General features: G+C 41.6%; 1 protein-coding gene across 2 annotated transcripts; it reads right to left on the reverse strand.

Moving 5' to 3' along the window:
* Nucleotides 1–6,102: 6,102 nt before the first annotated feature.
* On the reverse strand, nucleotides 6,103–11,026 carry LOC133399023 (zinc finger protein 771-like). Of its 2 annotated transcripts, none has more exons than XM_061670084.1 (3): nucleotides 10,724–11,026; nucleotides 9,799–9,993; nucleotides 6,103–7,023 (listed from the first exon to the last, which is right to left on the reverse strand). In XM_061670084.1, exons 1-3 carry the CDS (start codon nucleotides 10,806–10,808, stop codon nucleotides 6,128–6,130), a joined length of 1,176 nt encoding a protein of 391 aa, XP_061526068.1. In that variant the 5' UTR covers nucleotides 10,809–11,026; the 3' UTR covers nucleotides 6,103–6,127. The 2 variants fall into 2 exon arrangements, with proteins under 2 accessions (XP_061526068.1, XP_061526067.1); XM_061670083.1 differs by having other exon boundaries at nucleotides 10,685–11,026.
* Nucleotides 11,027–17,923: the final 6,897 nt, after the last annotated feature.

Here is a 17,923-nt window from a genome sequence, read left to right on the forward strand (position 1 = left end):
GCAAAGCAGTGTGATGAGGATACAGTTCCGATATTTCCCCTAAATTTCCTTTAACCCAACAATAATTACAAACTCAACTCAAACCCAAGTGGACTTGAACTTCACAAATAAACTAGAGGGTAAAATAAAGAATTAAAAAAACTATAAATTAATAACTATCGGATGGTTATAGTGGCTCGCGGTATGATTTGTCATAGGCTGGGGTTGCTGAGTTGGCTTACTTGGATATTTTTACTCCTTAATGCAAGTAATTACCCCTTATCCCCTTATGTAATGTATAATATCCTGTCTGTTTTCTCGTAATTTATGGCATGTGTATGTGTAGAGGTAGGTTAAGTAGTCAAAAAAAAAACCTAACAAGTAGGTTACTGATGTAGGAGTGCGTGGTGATACTTAGGATAATGTGTCACAAGTAAAAGTAAAAAGCACTCTTCCAAATAAGCGCTTGAAAAGTTGACTATTCAGTGACAAAATAAAAAAAAAACTACTGAATTAACTGATGAGTAGCTTGTATTTCATTATTTTTTAGCCCGTGCATGAATATCATATAGATTCAAACATATCATACGACTGTATTCATTCAAATATTGTGCCATTTGATAGCTCGTGCGATACAGTTTATCATACACCCTCATATTCATATAAAGACTCAATCCGTTCGCCTGTCTTTGGCATTTTGCTTAGTTTGACAGCAATAACTTCATCTTTCGTAAGACAACGGTGCTCGGTTGTTTTAAATACTCAACATGTAATAGTCTCTTGTTTTATGTTTTGTGTCGCAGTACACTTCAACTGAGAGTGGTAATAAAAATCCTGAAGCCTCTTTTTTTTTTTTGAAGAAGAAGAAAAATTGTTTAGTATCTGCCTAACCACTGGTTGCTGTAATCACTGTCATCATCATCATCATGTCGTCATATCTAAATTTTTGGCGTATAAGTCATGCCATAAAATAGCCCTAACATCAGTTTGTATCTTGAAAAACTTGTAAGTCAGGTCATTCATCTCTCAAGGTATTGATACTTTAAACCAAAAATATACCGAAAATTATGACGCCCAAATAGTTGGATGATATTTCAAATGTTTACGAACATTGTTCTACCCTTAAAACTAGATGATTTTAGAGCTGAGCATGCACGTACACAAGGTACACTCGCTGTACGTAGGTTAAAAACAATAAACAATGGACTGTGCAGAAAATACCGGTGTTTTTAAAGTTGAGGTGGAAATATCTCTGAAAAACTTCAATCGTGGATGTTCGTAAGTCAGCAGATGTGCAACGATCGCATTACTGATAATATGACGAATCTGTATTCTTGAAATGATGAACTAAACATTTGTTGTTAAATGTTGTTAAATTTTGTTGTTAAATGCCGTTTTGTTAAGACTCAGGAGATGCAGGTAACATGGAAGTCAAATTTTTTCAATTTAAAATGATAAAATACTGTTTTTAGGAGTTCAGGTGTGAAAAACAATCCTGTCAAAACCCTTAAAACCTCGAATCATGGATGTTAGTAAGTCAGTACATGTGCACTAAATGCATTTATAAATGCGATGATTCAACCACGCATTTGTTGCTTTACAGTCTGGGTTTAAAACTATGGGTAAACTGTTAATTATGATTGAGTTTTATTTTTCATAGAAAACATTAGGAATATTCAATTCGTAACATAATTCAACTTTTTGATCATACTTAAGGCTAACTAGACTATTTATACGTACTGTATTAACCTACTCATTTTGAAACATGATATTGATGTTGATAATAAATAAAACAATCTAGTTAATGGCATAAGTACCGTAAGCAGGTTTTTGAAGTAGCTTGGAAATATATTGGCTGTAACGTATGTTACGTTACGTAATTGGTGATTACCGTGGCAATATTTCGATGATAATATCCCACTGTATTAATGAATTGGTCTGAAGAAACTTGTGATCAGATGTTACTAAATTCAAAATATGACTAGAAAAAAGTACAGAAATACTTACTTTTAAAAAGCAATCAGTCTATTACGATATAATGTATCATGTAACAGTAATTTAGAGACACTGACTGAATAATGATGTCAATATATCGATTTGAGTTGCAGACACGCCTTCGAGGGCGGTCCTCTCGAAACTCATTTTGACAGAGGCCCAATAGTATAGTTCTTTCCTAATTGACATCACCTGTAGCCAATTATGAGGTGCACGGGGATAAAAGGAGTGACTCCCTCCCTGCCCACTCTCTTTCGGGTCCCTGACCAATGATTCCCTCTCTGTGTTGTTAAATATTTTCCATTCATTGTTTATTTGAAGTGCCTGTGTTCCTAATTTAGTTCCTTTGTTTTGTTTGTTTGGTTTATCCAGTGTAATGACATGAAGTCTTTTTTTTTTTTTCTTTCTTCTTCTTCCCGAGTCGCTGAGGCTTGGTGATGGTGTTGCCGGTGATTTGGTGGTGTGCAGCGCACTGGTACGCCACACTAATTAAGTGGCATGTTTGCGGCATTGTGAGACAAGCCCGTCCAAGTACTTTCTTCGTCACACCCCAATAATGTCTTGCGTCTGTCAACAAGTTTGCAATATTGCTCCCTCTCTGTGGGGTTGTAGTCTGCAAAACATGTGACTCGAATTCCCACTCGTTAGAAATGGAAAGGAAAGTGATAGAATTTGCATAGGGGTCAGTCGCTCTTTCCGTCGACTTCAATGACTCCAAAACGTTTGTCTTAACGCCGTGTAGAGTTCCCGCGACGGCAACTTCTGGCGTGTTTTCGTGTTGGAATTGCGTATTCTGGTTGGAGTGTCTTTTGTCCATTCCTGTGCTCCGGATCTACAGCGGAATGCAAACAAATTTAAAAGTAAAAGTCGCTCGCTTCAGGCTGCTGCAGCCGCTGATTGCTTGAGTGTAGTCACTGTGTTTGGCTTCCGTCCATACAACGCGAACCACATGCACAGCGCCTCACAATGTCCAGGAGGTGAAACGATTCAGCAGATTTGATTAATTGATATGAATTGCGAAAAATTGCAAAGCATTGCGGAATCGATATTTTTACCCACTCCTAGACCCCTCTGCTGGTCTTTTTTAATATTAGTCGATTCACTGCATACTAAGTACACCAACATCGCAGCGGACTCTGCGATGTGACTATTTCGCACACGTTCATCGAGATGACAATGCTTAAACAATATATCGCGCAGCCCTACTTGTATGAATTTTCATAGAACTGAAAACGTACTCTATTGTGGTATACAGTTATCGAGCTGGCCCATATTGTGATAGAATATTTTCCCATATGGCCCAGCAACAAATAGCACCTGCATTTAATTCTATCCTTTTTCAAGATGGATAACTAGTTTTGAACAAAAGTCAATGAAAAATTGTCACAAACTTTCCCAAGCCAGATAAAGTTATGTGATGGGATGCTAGTCTGCTTCCAGACTACAGTTGAGGCACAAATCCCTCACTCTGACATCTCTCCCTGCATGTCAGCATGTGTGTGATCTTGTTCCCCGGGTCGTGTGTTCCACCCACAGCAGCCTGTGGGTGGAATTTCCCCTTGAGGCAACATAATGTGTATCGTAAATTAAATATATTCTCAAACCAATATCCGTCCAGTGAGATTTGTGGTAAGATATAGTTCCCGGATGTTCAACTACACTGTTCTTATGAAATTTGTTATGCTCATTCACATCCCTCAAGTGAAATTCAACTTACACACTGCTTTATTGTGCACGCCACATGGAAAACCAGATCAAACTCATGTAGAGGCATGCAAGGAGAGTTTCAGTTAAAGAGGCGTGCACCGCTTAAACTGGGGGTCAGGGAGGTGCCTTGCTCGAGGACACCTCGACAATAACCAGCAAGCAGACGAGCATCTCTCCAACCACTGCTAGTTGCCATGTTACCCACTCGAACCTCCGGCTCCAAAGCCCTTTAAAGTCCTTACAGATGAGCATGGTCAGGATTCCATTAATGACAAACACAGGACTATCGTTTTATTAAAAAAATAAAAATAATTAAAAAAAAGTAGTTAATAAACAAGTGAGAGTAAGAAGTGAACACACCTGCTCCGTCTGAGTCAACTTGAGGCCTCTTGATAACAGCGTCCAATATTCGACGACGTTGCTTGTTCTCCTAGCTGGAGAAGATTCAAAGTGCACCAAGACACGAAGATTTGATTTATAATGTTCTACTCCGGCAAAACCGTTATGGAGGTATTGTCCTGGTTTCAGCCCGTTCAGTACTATTTCCAAATGAATAATTTGGTGCAACTTGCACCAAAGACAGGCTCGTTGAAATGGCGTCACCGATGATGTTTGACGACTCGTTCCGCCCATTGTTTCGCGACCATTTGATGACGCAATTGACGATTGACTCTGAAGGAAGAAGGTTGGGAACAATCGGTCGCCGAGGTGGAGAAGAAGAAAGTTTCGTGAACGGGGACACATGGAATTTGGAGTGAGTCCCCAGAAAAAAAACTCAAACATTTGTTTTGTCATTCCCCTGTTCCCTAAAACTTGGTGATTTTGGACACCTAGGTGCCTTCTCAGAACAATAAGATGTCTTGCTTGTCATTGTACAGGGACAGTACAGTGAAATTCTCAGTAGAATAGAAATGCGCACACAATACACAAGATATATAACGTATTGATATGAAAAAGGTAGACATTTAAGTGACATTAGGTGAATGAAATAGCTAAAGTTTCGGCTGTTGAGTTGTATTTCACCGTTGATACAGAGAATGTTTGTTTTGTTGCTGCTACATATTGCACATACAGTATGTGACTGGTATTCACATATTGTAAATGGGAAATGCTCAGGTTGCGGTGTGATTAAAAAATCCTCGAGGGAGGATGAGTCCAGCAGTGACACAGCTGTGTGGTCGAAGCTACCTGTATTATTGAGTCTGGTGGTGCATCACTTCACTTGTAGCGCTCTGTAGTGCTTGCCAGAAGGTAAGATGGTGAACAGGTGTTTTCAAGGGTGTGTGCTGTCCCTGATGATGGCTGTGGCTCTCCGGATGCAGGGATGCAGCTTGTCTGGTAGATGTGGACCAGTCTGGGTAGTGGGTATCCGATGGCCTCTGTGCAGTTTTGATAAGACGTTCGAGAAACTTCTTATTCTCAGCAGTGCAGCCAGGTAGAAGTTCATCAACTGCTGTTTTGGGAGCTGTGATTTCTCCTCAAGCATCTCAGGAAGTGGAACTTCTGGCGTCCTTTCTTAGCCGTTGCTGTTGTATTGATGGACCACATCGCGTCATGGCTGAGGTGGACCCCCAGATATTTCAAGCTCTGCGCAGCCTCTACTTTTACACCATCAATCTTGACGGGCTTTAGACCAATGGCTTGTTCTTCCTGAGGTCGGGGATTATCTCTTTCATCTTCGAAAACACCCACATTTGTGTTACATACAAGTTATTTTGTACCTTTTATTTTCTTGAAGGAGGGAGAGTTGATGAACTCCTCTATTGACCACAAAGTTGTTTTTTTTGCCAATTCCCTGGCCAGAATCAATCAAAAGCTATTCTCTTTCTAAATAATACCTAACCATAGGGTAAAATGAAAATATTGGCGTTTTCTTGCTGTATTAGTATGCAGTATGTTAGCATAACAACAGTTAGGATTTGAGCTAATCCATTAAAAGTTTCTGCAGGAATTTTATTAATGTGGCTCTGATATTGTAATATCCCTTAGGGGTGAGCACGTTGATTGGCGTTTGTGACGTCAGCAAAAATGAACATTTTGGCTTGAACATTGGCTTAAGTTAGTGAACCTGCGGAGTGCTCGGGCATGAGTTGTAGCCGATAGCAGCTCTTGTATGAATGAGCCTTTTGTTACTGCTCGAAGTAATAAAGGGACTACAGTGAATCAGCGGCAGCGTCATCCTTGACCATATACTTTCTTTAAACAGATGTAGCTTTGTTGTAAATTCTCATTTATACCCTTATTATTAGATCAGCACAACAGCAACATCAATGTTATAAGAGGTGAAAGTTGAAAACAGTAACAATTATTGATGCGACTGAAAAAAAATGTTAGACTTTGTGAAGAATCCGTTTGACATTTTAATCAGAATCACAAATGGACTTTCCCATTTTACCAGCAACTCAAATGTTCTGAGGTTGATAGTCCTTAACTTACTTTTGCAGCTTCATTTATTGATTCTCTTCTCACCAGCACACTTGTGTTTGTTCATCTGATACTTATAAGTGAATTGTTTATCACACACACTGCAACTAAATGGTTTCTCACCAGTGTGACTTCTTATGTGTGTTGTCAAATTGCTACTTTGTGTGAATCTTTTTCCACAAACTGAGCAGGAAAAAGGTTTCTCCCCAGTGTGTGTTTTCATGTGCTGAGCCAATGCTGAACGTACACTGAAACTTAAGGAGCAGTCTGAACAGGCAAAAGGTTTCTCTCCAGTGTGTGTTCTTGTGTGTGTTATTAAATTACAACGCTTACTGAAACTTAAAGGGCAAAATGAGCAGGCAAAACGTTTACCCCCAATATGTATATTTAAATCTGCCTTCTGACTGAATCTTTTACCACAATCGGAGCACCTGTACGGTTTCTCTCCAGTGTGTGTTCTCATGTGTCTTTTCAACGATGACTTATTGAAAAATGTTTTGTCACATTGAGAACATTTCACACGTTTGTTGTCAGTGTGACATGTCATGTCACCTTTAGAGTGTTCATCATCAGTGTCAGAAGAGCGTGACATTATGTTGTCACAATCTGAAAGTGGCGCGAAGAGGCCGTTTGCTTGTGATCCTCTCCAGTGGTCTCCATCAGATTCTGTTGTCATGTGTTGACTTGAACTGCTGCTCAGAGGCTCTGTCCCTCTGTTCTCTTCACTCTGACCTTTGACTTCCTCATCTTGAATTTTTACAGGGACAAGAGTCAATAACAACTTCATGTCCTCTTCCTGTTCTTCCAATTTAATGTGGGGGAGCTCTGGTTTCTCTTTGTCTTTCATGTGTTGGGGCTCCTGCTGCTCCACCCTGAAGTTCCAGTCCTGCTGTACAAAATGAAGTTCTTCACTGACATCTGTAGGACCCAAGAAGACAAACACACATGGTAAGGAAAAATCAATCAAGTCACACGGTGTGACATTAAATATTGACTTTAATTATACTCATTATAATCCATCCATCCCCCAAGAGGAAACTCAACTTCTGCTGTGTATTTTGTGTTGCACACCACACGGTGATCACTGACATGCAGGAAAGCAAGGAGAGATTCAAGGCTTTATTTTCATAGACCGCGCACAAATGCCGGCGGATCCTGATTTTCCTGCCAGCACAAGGCTCGCTGTGTGTTTGCTAATTTGGCAGATAGATCTCCGCCAAGCTGGGCATGCCGGCACAGCAAGGGAGTGTTGTTGGAGATGCGCCTGGCAACGTGACAATTTGGTGGCAGAAAGTTGATCTAACCCTTAAGCGTGCTCAGACCACATCCAAGTGATGCGTAGGGTAGATCGCTGCTCAAACATGATTTCGGTGAATTTGATCGTGGCGCAGGCAGACGTGTGGTGGATGTCAGATGCATTTCATTCATAAATGCGTAAAAAGCCTCCATTAAAACCTCTGAATCATTGTAGAAATCAAAATATTAAACACATTGTTCTTATAATTGTCGTCATTATTATAGTTTTTAGATCAGCCTCCTCAAATATGCGATTTTGAGGTCTGGATCGATCAGGTGTTACATTACAATACAACCCGCAGAGTCAGTTCATTCTTTGTAGCTTGCTGTGTTCTACAGCAGTGGTCCCCAACCCCCGGTTCGTGAGGCATTTGTTACCGGGCCGCATAGAAAGAATGACCAATTTAGATAATTTCTGTTGTATTGCCTTTCGCTTGTCAAATGTATTTTATTTGGAAAATTGACCGGATCTCCGCCACAACAGCTGTGCGTCTCGATTAACACGTCAAGACTGCACAGAACGCTGCAACAGTTACGTTTCCGCCCCCAGCCGACTCACTAACTAAATAACTGAACTGATTCAGTCCATTACGTTCACTGAAAACATTTGTTCTTTTGAACGAAACATTTGTGAACGAAACACTTGACTCCGCTTGTCGGTGATCCGTAACTAAAAATAAGGCCGTACGACCTCAAGGACAAATAAAGCTGCTTTTAATAGAAAATACTACCTTAAAATACCGATTTATCTCAACAAGTAACTCACACACCGAGTCCGCTGTGCATAATACTGTATGTGACGACAAGCTAGCCAACGACACGTGGAGACCAAGCACCCCTAAAAGATAAGCCGTTGGAGGCTCTTTTTTTTTTTTTTTGGGGAAAGAAAAACATCAACTGACTACCCGCTCCCATTTCCAGTATCCTATCTTTGTGAAGCGGGCTTTTCTGCTGCGAGTTACGAAGACAAAATTGCAGAGCAGACTGGACATAAAGAACAAGCCCGAGGCTCACACTGATTCTGTGTTATGGTGACTTGTTGTATTTAACATTCGTTTTGTGTTCATTTATTTTTGCTATATACATATACACACACACACACACACACACAGTCTGTGAGAAAAAATGCCTACTCTAAACCGGTCTGCGGTACAAAAAAGGTTGGGGAACAGTGTGCTACAGAACATAGCTATACGCCATGGATGTCAGTTGGACCTCTTAAAGGAAGCATTGCATGACAGAAAGAGCCAGAACTGCATGTGCCGCATTCGCCGTGGAGAGCAGCAGAGCGAACGGGAGAGGAGGGAGTGCCTGGCAGTGCACCTGGCTCATGAGTGGCGACATGTGAGGACGTGCGAAAATGGCAACATCAACCTTCTCGAGAGTAATCATGATAGGGCGCTTGTTTCTATTCAACGAGCTGGTCCCATCTTGGTAATCGTTTTGTCTCTCAAAAAAACTCAAAAGGCATGTCTTTAAATGCCTCCAAAACGCTGAAGCTGTCTTGATGGTATTTAATTGCGAGCCTGTCATCAAACTTTAGGCAGATTAGGTGGGTTTGGTGCGTGCAAATCACTTGTAGTAATAACCCTGTATGAATCACTGCCATTAATGGCTGTTGAATTCCAATATCCATGTTAACATGGAGGACTGGCAGTGAATGAATTAAAGGGGACGTATTTTACCAAACCAATTTTTTCTAGTATTTGGGATGTAATATTGTCTCTATGATGCCTCAGTAAACGTGTGAAATAAGAATTAAAATCGTCCACGCATTGCTGAGTTTCAAATGTTCTTCTGCCGAGAGGCCTGACCTCTTTCGAATCTCTCAAGCTTATCTGCGTCACTAGCGAAGATCTCCGCCTTCCCTTTCCGCTCCCGAGCCAGCGCGGTCAACATAATAAACGTGTGCTCTCACAAGCTCTCTACACGGAGGCAAGCAATCAGAGGAAAGGGGGTGGTCTTAGCCAAATCTGGACAAAGCGGATACAAAACTGGGTCTAACAGAAGTCAGAGGGGCCTTTCCTGGACACTTGTATGACAAAACCAAGGTTTTTTTTGTTTTGTTTTGTTTTTTTAAATGAAATTGACACTTCTATACATAGTCCATGTTAGCGAGTCACTCAATGGAGGTCTAAATAGCCACGGGACCTTTTAGTAGGACTGCTGATGTGTCTTAAATACAGCTTACATTTTCTTTGAAATTGTCAGCTTTCCTATTTTATTATTTGGCCTTTACCGCTTTTGAAAGCAGCTCTTCAAACACTTTCCAAAGTAAAACATATCAGAATCTGATCGTCAATAAAATACTTTTTGTTCTAAGTTTCTGTGCGGCCCGGTACTACCGGTGGATGGGGACCCCTGCGCTATCAAACCCTAATCCCATGAAATAATCACCTCCTTTGTCATCATCTTCACTCTTCACAATCACAACAATCAATGGAAACTTGGCAATATCAGTCTCCTGCTCCTCCTGTTTAATAGCCAGGGTCTCTGGTGCGTCTTCCACGTCATTGTGAGGGGGCCCTGGCCCCTGCTGCTCCACCCCGAAGCTCCATTCCTGCTGCTCAGGATGAAGATATTTTGTACTGTCTGTAGGACACAAGAAGACAAAGACACTTTGTTTGGCAAGGTCAAGCTTTGCTCACTCAAATCTCATGTTGTGACTTTGATGTTTTTAGTAATGTTCATCAAGAACATGTAGAATTAAGAGGTACAAGAATCACTTTCGAAGGCACTTGACAAATTCTGTATGCAATCAATTTTCAGGATGTCAAATATTTGCAAGAAAAAGTGTGAACTCTTAGTAATGACATGAAAGTTCTGCACAAATTGGTTAGAAAACGGGATCTGATCTGCAGCTAGTGCTCAATTAAGACCACGGTCAATTATATATTTTCATGTTTTTATTGTTCACACCATGTGAACATTCACAATAAAGGGTGGAAAAAAAAGTCTGTGCACCCAGAGACTAATCCTTTCTCCAAGAGCTCATTGGAGTCAGAAGTCAACCTGGACTCCAATCAATATGAAGACAATTGTGTGCCATTTGAAGCGTAACAGAAGATGGGTGATGCAACATGACAATAACCCAAAGGACAAAGGTAAATTCACGTCTTGCCTTCATTGATCAAGTTCAGTGAGAACCCCCATAGCAATGTATTCTTCAAAATTAATGGGTGCTCGGTGACATCATCCGATGTAATGTTCGATTTAAGATCCATTAAACAATCAGAAAATGTTGGTAAATAACCATTAAAAAACATTTACTATAGTGACGTACCGATTAAAGTATATATCCGTCTGTCCGATATGAACAAACCTGCATTGTGTAAGACATTTTGAGACTTCTTGAAAACAGCGTCCAGTTCCTCGTCGCATCCTTCTTTCACAAGCTTTGCACACATTTTCACGCGGTAATCCCAACACTTGACACTCGCATTTGATCTCCGCTCAGTTGCAAACGAGTCTCTTTGTTAGCAGCTAGCGAGCTAACCTATCCGAAAAGCTTCAACGTGCACTGAGACAAGATCATCTAGACTCGAGTACTTGTTACTTAATTGATTTGGTCCAGTAAATTATTGTGTCGAAGTTTAACTGCGTTTTATACTGAGTTAGGATAATTAGTTAGTGAAGCACGTGTGATTACGTAAAACGTAAACGGAATTAAAAAAAAAGCGGAAGTTATACGGAAAAACCACTTGGACAAACACGTACCTTTCCATAGATATATTTATATAGGTGGAAACGACATTCACATTTAGAGCAGCGACGCTAGGAGGGTCAAAATCGTAAGCGCATGTGCGTGGAAGCAAGAAAACGGAAGACCAACGATGCAGTTACATTTTCCAAGCTAAACATATTTGGGGGTCTTAAAAATGTTCCTTATTGATATCACACGCTTAGACGGTGACAAAAAAGTAAGCCTCGTGTAAACCGGTTTAAATTTAATTTCAATCTCCATGCATTGGCTTTGATGGGAACATCGACCTCCCCAATATGGACGCCACGTCGGTGAGCCGGGATGCTGCAGCGCGCTGGCATATCTATTGCTCATATCTATGTGGCGTTCATATGCCGTTTTTCTTATAATCTTGATTTAACAGTATATCAAAAATAACATTATTATAATATACCTGTAACAGGAAGGGTAAAATATAGCATAAACAATTCAAGGGACGAATACACAGAAACAAAAAGAAACATGAGTAATGGAACAATAATTCCGGGGTTGACCAGAAAATCCTGTCGGGAAATGTCTCACCATCAATTCATAGCATCAAACTCAAACTCTCTTGGATTATACAGTGGGACAACGAGTCCCCCCCACACACATCCAAAGAGGGGGGGAAAGAATGAAGTCTGGATTTAAATCTGACTGGGATGCTGTGTTATGTCCTTAAATGGGGAGATTTTCGGTCTAGGGAACCAGATGGGTTTGGATTTTGTCCCCCTTAAATATAATCAACACATTTTATATTTACTTGGTAGTTTGGGGGACATATTAAGATTTGTTTGATAACCTGAAAGATTTGAGTGAAATAAAAAAATATGCAGGCGGCACGGTGTATGACTGGTTAACATATTTGCCTCACAGTTCTGAGGACTGGGGTTCAAATCCCGGCCCTGCCTGTGTGGAGTTTGCATGTACTCCGGTTTCCTCCCACATCCCAAAAACATGCGTGGTAGGTTAATTGTAGACTCTAAATTGCCCATAGGTGTGAATCAGATACAGAATCAACTTTACTTGGCAAGTATGTCCAAAAAACACACAAAGAATTTGTCTCTGGTAGTTGGAGCCGCTCTAGTACAACAACAGTCAATTGACAGAGAACACTTTTGACACATAAAGACATTGACAAAAAACAGTCACTGAGCAATAAGGGATTAATAGTTATCTGGTAATGCCGGTACATTTTTTATTTTTATTTTTTATTTTTTTGGACAATTGTGCAAAAGATGCAGAGTCCTCTCGCACTTAGAGCAGTTCGAATGACTAATATTGCAATAGTCCGGTGCAATGACCATTGTGCAAAGGGCGCCGAGACTTCAAGGAGTGTATGCAGTTTAATGTGACGAGTAGCGCGATAATCTGGGACAATGTTGGTTGTTCAAATGTTGCAGATACTCCTCAATCAGTGTGCAAATGGAGCTGATGCTACTCTGGCATGAGTGGCCAGTATTGGTCAACAACAGATATGCAAATAGTGAAGCGTGGCGAGACAACTACAGTGAGTGCACGAGTAATGTATAATTGGCCCCACAGAAATGTGACAATGAACTCAAGTCAAAAAATTGCCAGCATGTTGTAATTGAATTGTAGGTTAGGTGTTTAAGAAGTTGATCGCAAGAGGGAAGAGGCTGTTGGAATGTCTGCTAGTTCTAGTTTGCATTGATCGGTAGCGCCTACCTGAGGGAAGGAACTGGAAGAGCTGGTGACCGGGATGTGGAGGGTCCGAGAGGATTTTACACGCTCTTGTCTTAGTTCTGGCCGCGTGAAGGCCCTCAAGTGTGGGCAGGGGGGTACCGACAACAATCTTTTCAGTGGTTTTGATTGTCCGTTGCCGTCGGAGTTTGTCCTTTTTTGTAGCAGCACCAAACCAGACTGTGATGGAAGAACACAGGACTGATTCGATTCTATGACCGCTGTGTAGAACTTCCTCAGCAGCTCCTGTGGCAGGCCGTGCTTTCTCAGAAGCCGCAGGAAGTACATCCTCTGCTGGGCCTTTTTGAGGACGGAGTTGATGTTGGTCGCCCACTTCAGGTCCTGACAGACTGTAATTCCCAGGAACTTGAAGGTCTCGACGGTTGACACAAGGCAGCTGGACAGCGTGAGGGGCAGCTGTGGCGAAGGATGCCTCCTGAAGTCCACGATCATCTCTACAGTCTTGAGCGTGTTCAGCTCTAGGTTGTGCACCACAGCTCCAGCTGCTCCACTTCCTGTCGATATGCAGACTCGTCACCGTCCTTGATGAGGCCGATGACAGTGGTGTCATCTGCAAACTTGAGGAGTTTGACAGCCTGGTGCGTTGAGGTGCAGTCGTTCGTGTAGAGAGAGAAGAGCAGCGGAGAGAGGACACAACCTTGGGGCGCCCCAGTGCTGATGCTGCGTGTGGATGAGGTGGTCTCTCCCAGCCTCACCTGCTGTGTCCTGCCCGTCAGGAAGCTGTAAATCCACTGGCAGATGGCAGGTGAGACGCTGAGCTGGTGAAGCTTGGATGAAAGGAGTTCAGGGATGATGATGTTGAACGCTGAGCTGAAGTCCACGAACAGGATCCTCGCGTAGTTCCCTGCACTGTCGAGGTGTTCTAGGATGAAGTGCAGTCCCATGTTGACTGCATCATCCGCAGACCTGGTCGCTCGGTAGGCAAACTGCAGGGGTCCAGCAGGGGACCTGTGACGCTCTTGAGGTGGTCCAGAACGAGACGTTCAAAGGACTTCATGACCACAGATGTCAAGGCGACAGGCCTGTAGTCATTTAGACCCGAGATTGTAGGTTTCTTGGGGACTGGAATGATGGTGGAGCGTTTGAAACAGGATGGAACTTCGCACAGTTCCAGAGATCTATTGAAGATCTGAGTGAAGACTGGAACGAGCTGGTCCGCGCAGACTTTGAGGCAGGATGGGGACACATGGTCTGGGCCTGCCGCTTTGTTAATCTTTTGTTGTTTGAACGTGTCTCACATCCTGTTCGCGGATGGTTAACGCAGAAGTCAGCGGTGTGATTGTGGTCGCGGGTGCGGCCGGTTGGGTGTGTGGTGTGAAAGTGTCCTTTTCAAATCTGCAGTAGAAGGTATTCAAGTTGTTGGCTAATGTGCTATTGTTCTCTGCTTGGGGGGATCGTTGCTTGTAATTGGTCAGCGATTGGAATGCGGAATTGGAATTATTTGCCAAGTATGCCCAAAAAACACACAAGGAATTTCTCTCCGGTAATTGGAGCCGCTCTAGTACGACAACAGAACACTTTTGAGACATAAAGACATTGACAAAAAACAGTCACTGAGCAATAAAGGGTTGCTAGTTATCTGGTAATGCCGGTACATTTTTATTTTATCACGACCCTTGCCGGTACATTTTTATTTTATCACGACCCTTGTCCTGCATGCTTCCTCTCCTGTCCTGTCCTTCCCTCACAGGGTGTAGCACTACTGCCCCATACAACACTCGTATCTAATGTGTCATTGTTCTAGGTATATAATGATTTACTTTCCTTATCTTGTTTACCTTGTTTATCTTTATCTTGTTTATCTTGTTTTTTTTAAATTTGTGAATAGTTGTTTATTTATATGTGCCCTGCAATTGGCTGGGCACCAGTTCTGGGTGTACAAAGATAGCTTGGGATAGGCTCCAGCATGCCCTCGACCCTAGTGATGATAAGCAGTACGGAAAATGGATGAATGTTGAGTGTCATCTTTATGAAGAGGAGTTGCTGTATGGCAAACCCTTGCTCCAATTGTACCTTTGCCGTTTGTAAAGCAGCTCACGCAGAAGATTACAGGAATATTTTGTCATATTTAGCTTCAAACTGTTTAAAAAACTGGTGTGAATATTTGAGAGTCACTTTTCTGCACGTGTAGAACAATATTTGTCAACTCAAATGGTTAAATTCAAATATTAAATGTCAAATGTTGTCACCTAAATCTTAAATCTACAGTAAATGGTAAATACAACGGCAGAAAAAAATATTTAACACGTCACCATTTTCCTCAGTAAATATACTTCCAAAGGTGCTATTGACCTGAAAATTTCACCAGATGTTGGGAACAACCCAAGTAATCCATACATACAAAGAAAGTAGAACCGGACTATTGCAATATTAGTCTTTCGAACTGCTCTAAGTGCTAGAGGACTCTGCATCTTTTTGCACAATTGTCAAAAAAAAAAAATAATGTACCGGCATTACCAGATAACTAGCAACCCTTTATTGCTCAGTGACAGTTTTTTTGTCAATGTCTTTATGTCTCCAAAGTGTTCTCTGTCAATTGACTGTCTGTTGTCGTACTGGAGCGGCTCCAACTACCGGAGACAAATTCCTTGTGTGTTTTTTGGACATACTTGGGAAATAAAGATGATTCTGATTCTGATGACACAGGGAAAAAGTATTGAACACATGAAGAAAGGGAGGTGCAAAAAGGCAGGGAAAGCCAAGACAACACCTAAAATCTAGCAATAATCAAACAGCAATCCAGCCCTTTGTCAGTCCAAATGAATATCGGCTGGTTCAGTCCTAATTGATGGCTTCCAAAAAGGTCTCATTGCCAAGGTGTGAGTCAAGACACATCTCACGATGGTAAGAGCAAAGAGCTGTCTCAAGACCATTGCAAAGTAATTGTTGCAAAACATAACGATGGCATTGTTTACAGGTGCATATCTAAGCTTTTTAATGTCCCAGAGAGCACGGTTGGGGTCATAATACGTAAGTGGAAAGCCAATCCTACCACCATAAATTTGCCTCGATCAGGTGCTCCTTGCAAGATTTCTGACAGAGCACATCACCCTAAAAACACCATACTAACAGTGAAGTTCGGAGGTGGGAACATGATGGTGTGGGGCTGCTTTTCAGCAAATGGTACTGGTAAACCACATTATTGAAGGAAAGATGAATGGGCAAATGTACCGAGACATTTGTGACAAAAATTTGCTCCCATCTACGACGATGATGAAAATGAAACGAGGGTGGACATTTCAGGATAATGATCCAAAACATACTAGCAAGGAAACTCTCAATTGGTTTCAAAGAAAACAAATAAAGCTGGTAGAATGGCCCAGCCAATTACCTGACTTGAAACCAATGGAAAATCTATGGAAAGAACTAGTGATGGGCACGGCAGTTCTTTTGAGTGTACTGAATCATGCGAGTCAGTTCATTAAAAAGATTTGTTCATAAGATTCGTTCACCAAATTCTTTTGAGTGTACTGAATCATGCGAGTCAGTTCATTAAAAAGATTTGTTCATAAGATTCGTTCACCGAATCGTTCAGTTCTTTTTCACAAAATAATACAAGTGCTTCCTCATTCAGCTAATGATCTAGACCTGAGGTTCCAGGTTCATGGTCACTCAACACCTCTCTCTCTCAGCAAGCTCTCGAACACCCGGCTTCGGTTGTGAGTCTTGAACATGCGTGCTCAGCTACCGATCATCCTTCCGCCTCCCCTGACATCCAGCTCGGCTCTCGCCAGCCGGCGTGACTTTTCTGCATAACCACCACAGTGCAACGTCGCTGACATCAGCCCCCACCAGCCCCCGCCAGCAGGGCTTTCTGCTCACTCACCTTACTGCTATTGTCTTCTGATTAGTGGAAAGCGTCTAGAGTGTCTTGAGAAGCGCTATATAAGTTTTATGTATTACTATTATTGTTATTATTATGAAATAAAAACCTTTAATAATCACATTAGAGACACAGAGGGAATGTATGTTTATGTATATACATTTATTATTACTTTACATTTATTTAAAATACATGTGCTTGAGTGACTCAAAAATTAATTCAACAAACTAATCACTCTTCTGTTCTTCAGTTCCTCAGGACCCCAGTACACCAGTTCACTGAACCAATCACTCAGTTCACTTAAGTCCCACCCCCCGCTTGCATGGCGCTGCCTAACGCTGGCTTCTCATTGGTCATTCGCGGGAGTGACAATGCTGGCGAATCGCAAATCACATGGCAGCACGTTTAATTAAGTATCGCCTCTGCCTGCACGCTGGCTGCTCATTGGTCATTCGCCGATGATTCAGAAGAGAGTGACAGAACCCTTCAGCGGGTTCCGATTCCGCTCCCAGCCGACTCACTTGCCTGATGGTGGCGGTCAAGATAAACGAACGAATCATTTCATAAACTGATTCGGTTCAGGTCGTTTGCTAAAAAGATTTGTTCTTCTGAACAAAACGTTCACGAACGAAACAACACTAGAAATAACTGAAACTGAAGGTCCATAAAATAAGCCCTCGGAACTTTCATGATTTGAAGACTGCTTGTGTGGAGGAATGGCCAGAAATCACACCAGAGCAACACACACGACTAGTTTTTCCATAGAGGAGGTGTCTTGAACCGCTCATTGCAAACAAAGGCTTTTGTACAAAGTATTCAATAAATACCAGTTGGCATGTTCAATACTTTTTTCCTGTTTCATTTCACATTATTACACACAACTTAATTTCTGAGCTTATTTGTTCTATTTTCTCTGTATGTATGTATTACTTGGGTTGTTCCCAACATCTGGTGAAATGTTCATGTCAATAGCACCTTTAGAAATATATTTAATGAGAAAAACGGTGACGTGTTAAATACTTACATCAGTCCCTGTATATATATATATAAATTGTTTGTCACATCCTGTGCAGCTAAATGGTTTTTCACCAGTCTGGCTTCTTCTGTGTCTCGTCAAATTACGACTTAGAACTTTCACCACAGACTAAGCAGGAAAAGGCTTTTTCACTAGTGTGTGTTCTCATGTGCAAAACCAATCCTGAATGATCACTGAAACCCCAAAGGCAGACTGAGCAGGCAAAAGGTTTCTCTCA

This window comes from Phycodurus eques, chromosome 2, assembly GCF_024500275.1.
Source record: "Phycodurus eques isolate BA_2022a chromosome 2, UOR_Pequ_1.1, whole genome shotgun sequence".
In the NCBI taxonomy this organism is placed as follows: Eukaryota; Metazoa; Chordata; class Actinopteri; order Syngnathiformes; family Syngnathidae; genus Phycodurus; species Phycodurus eques.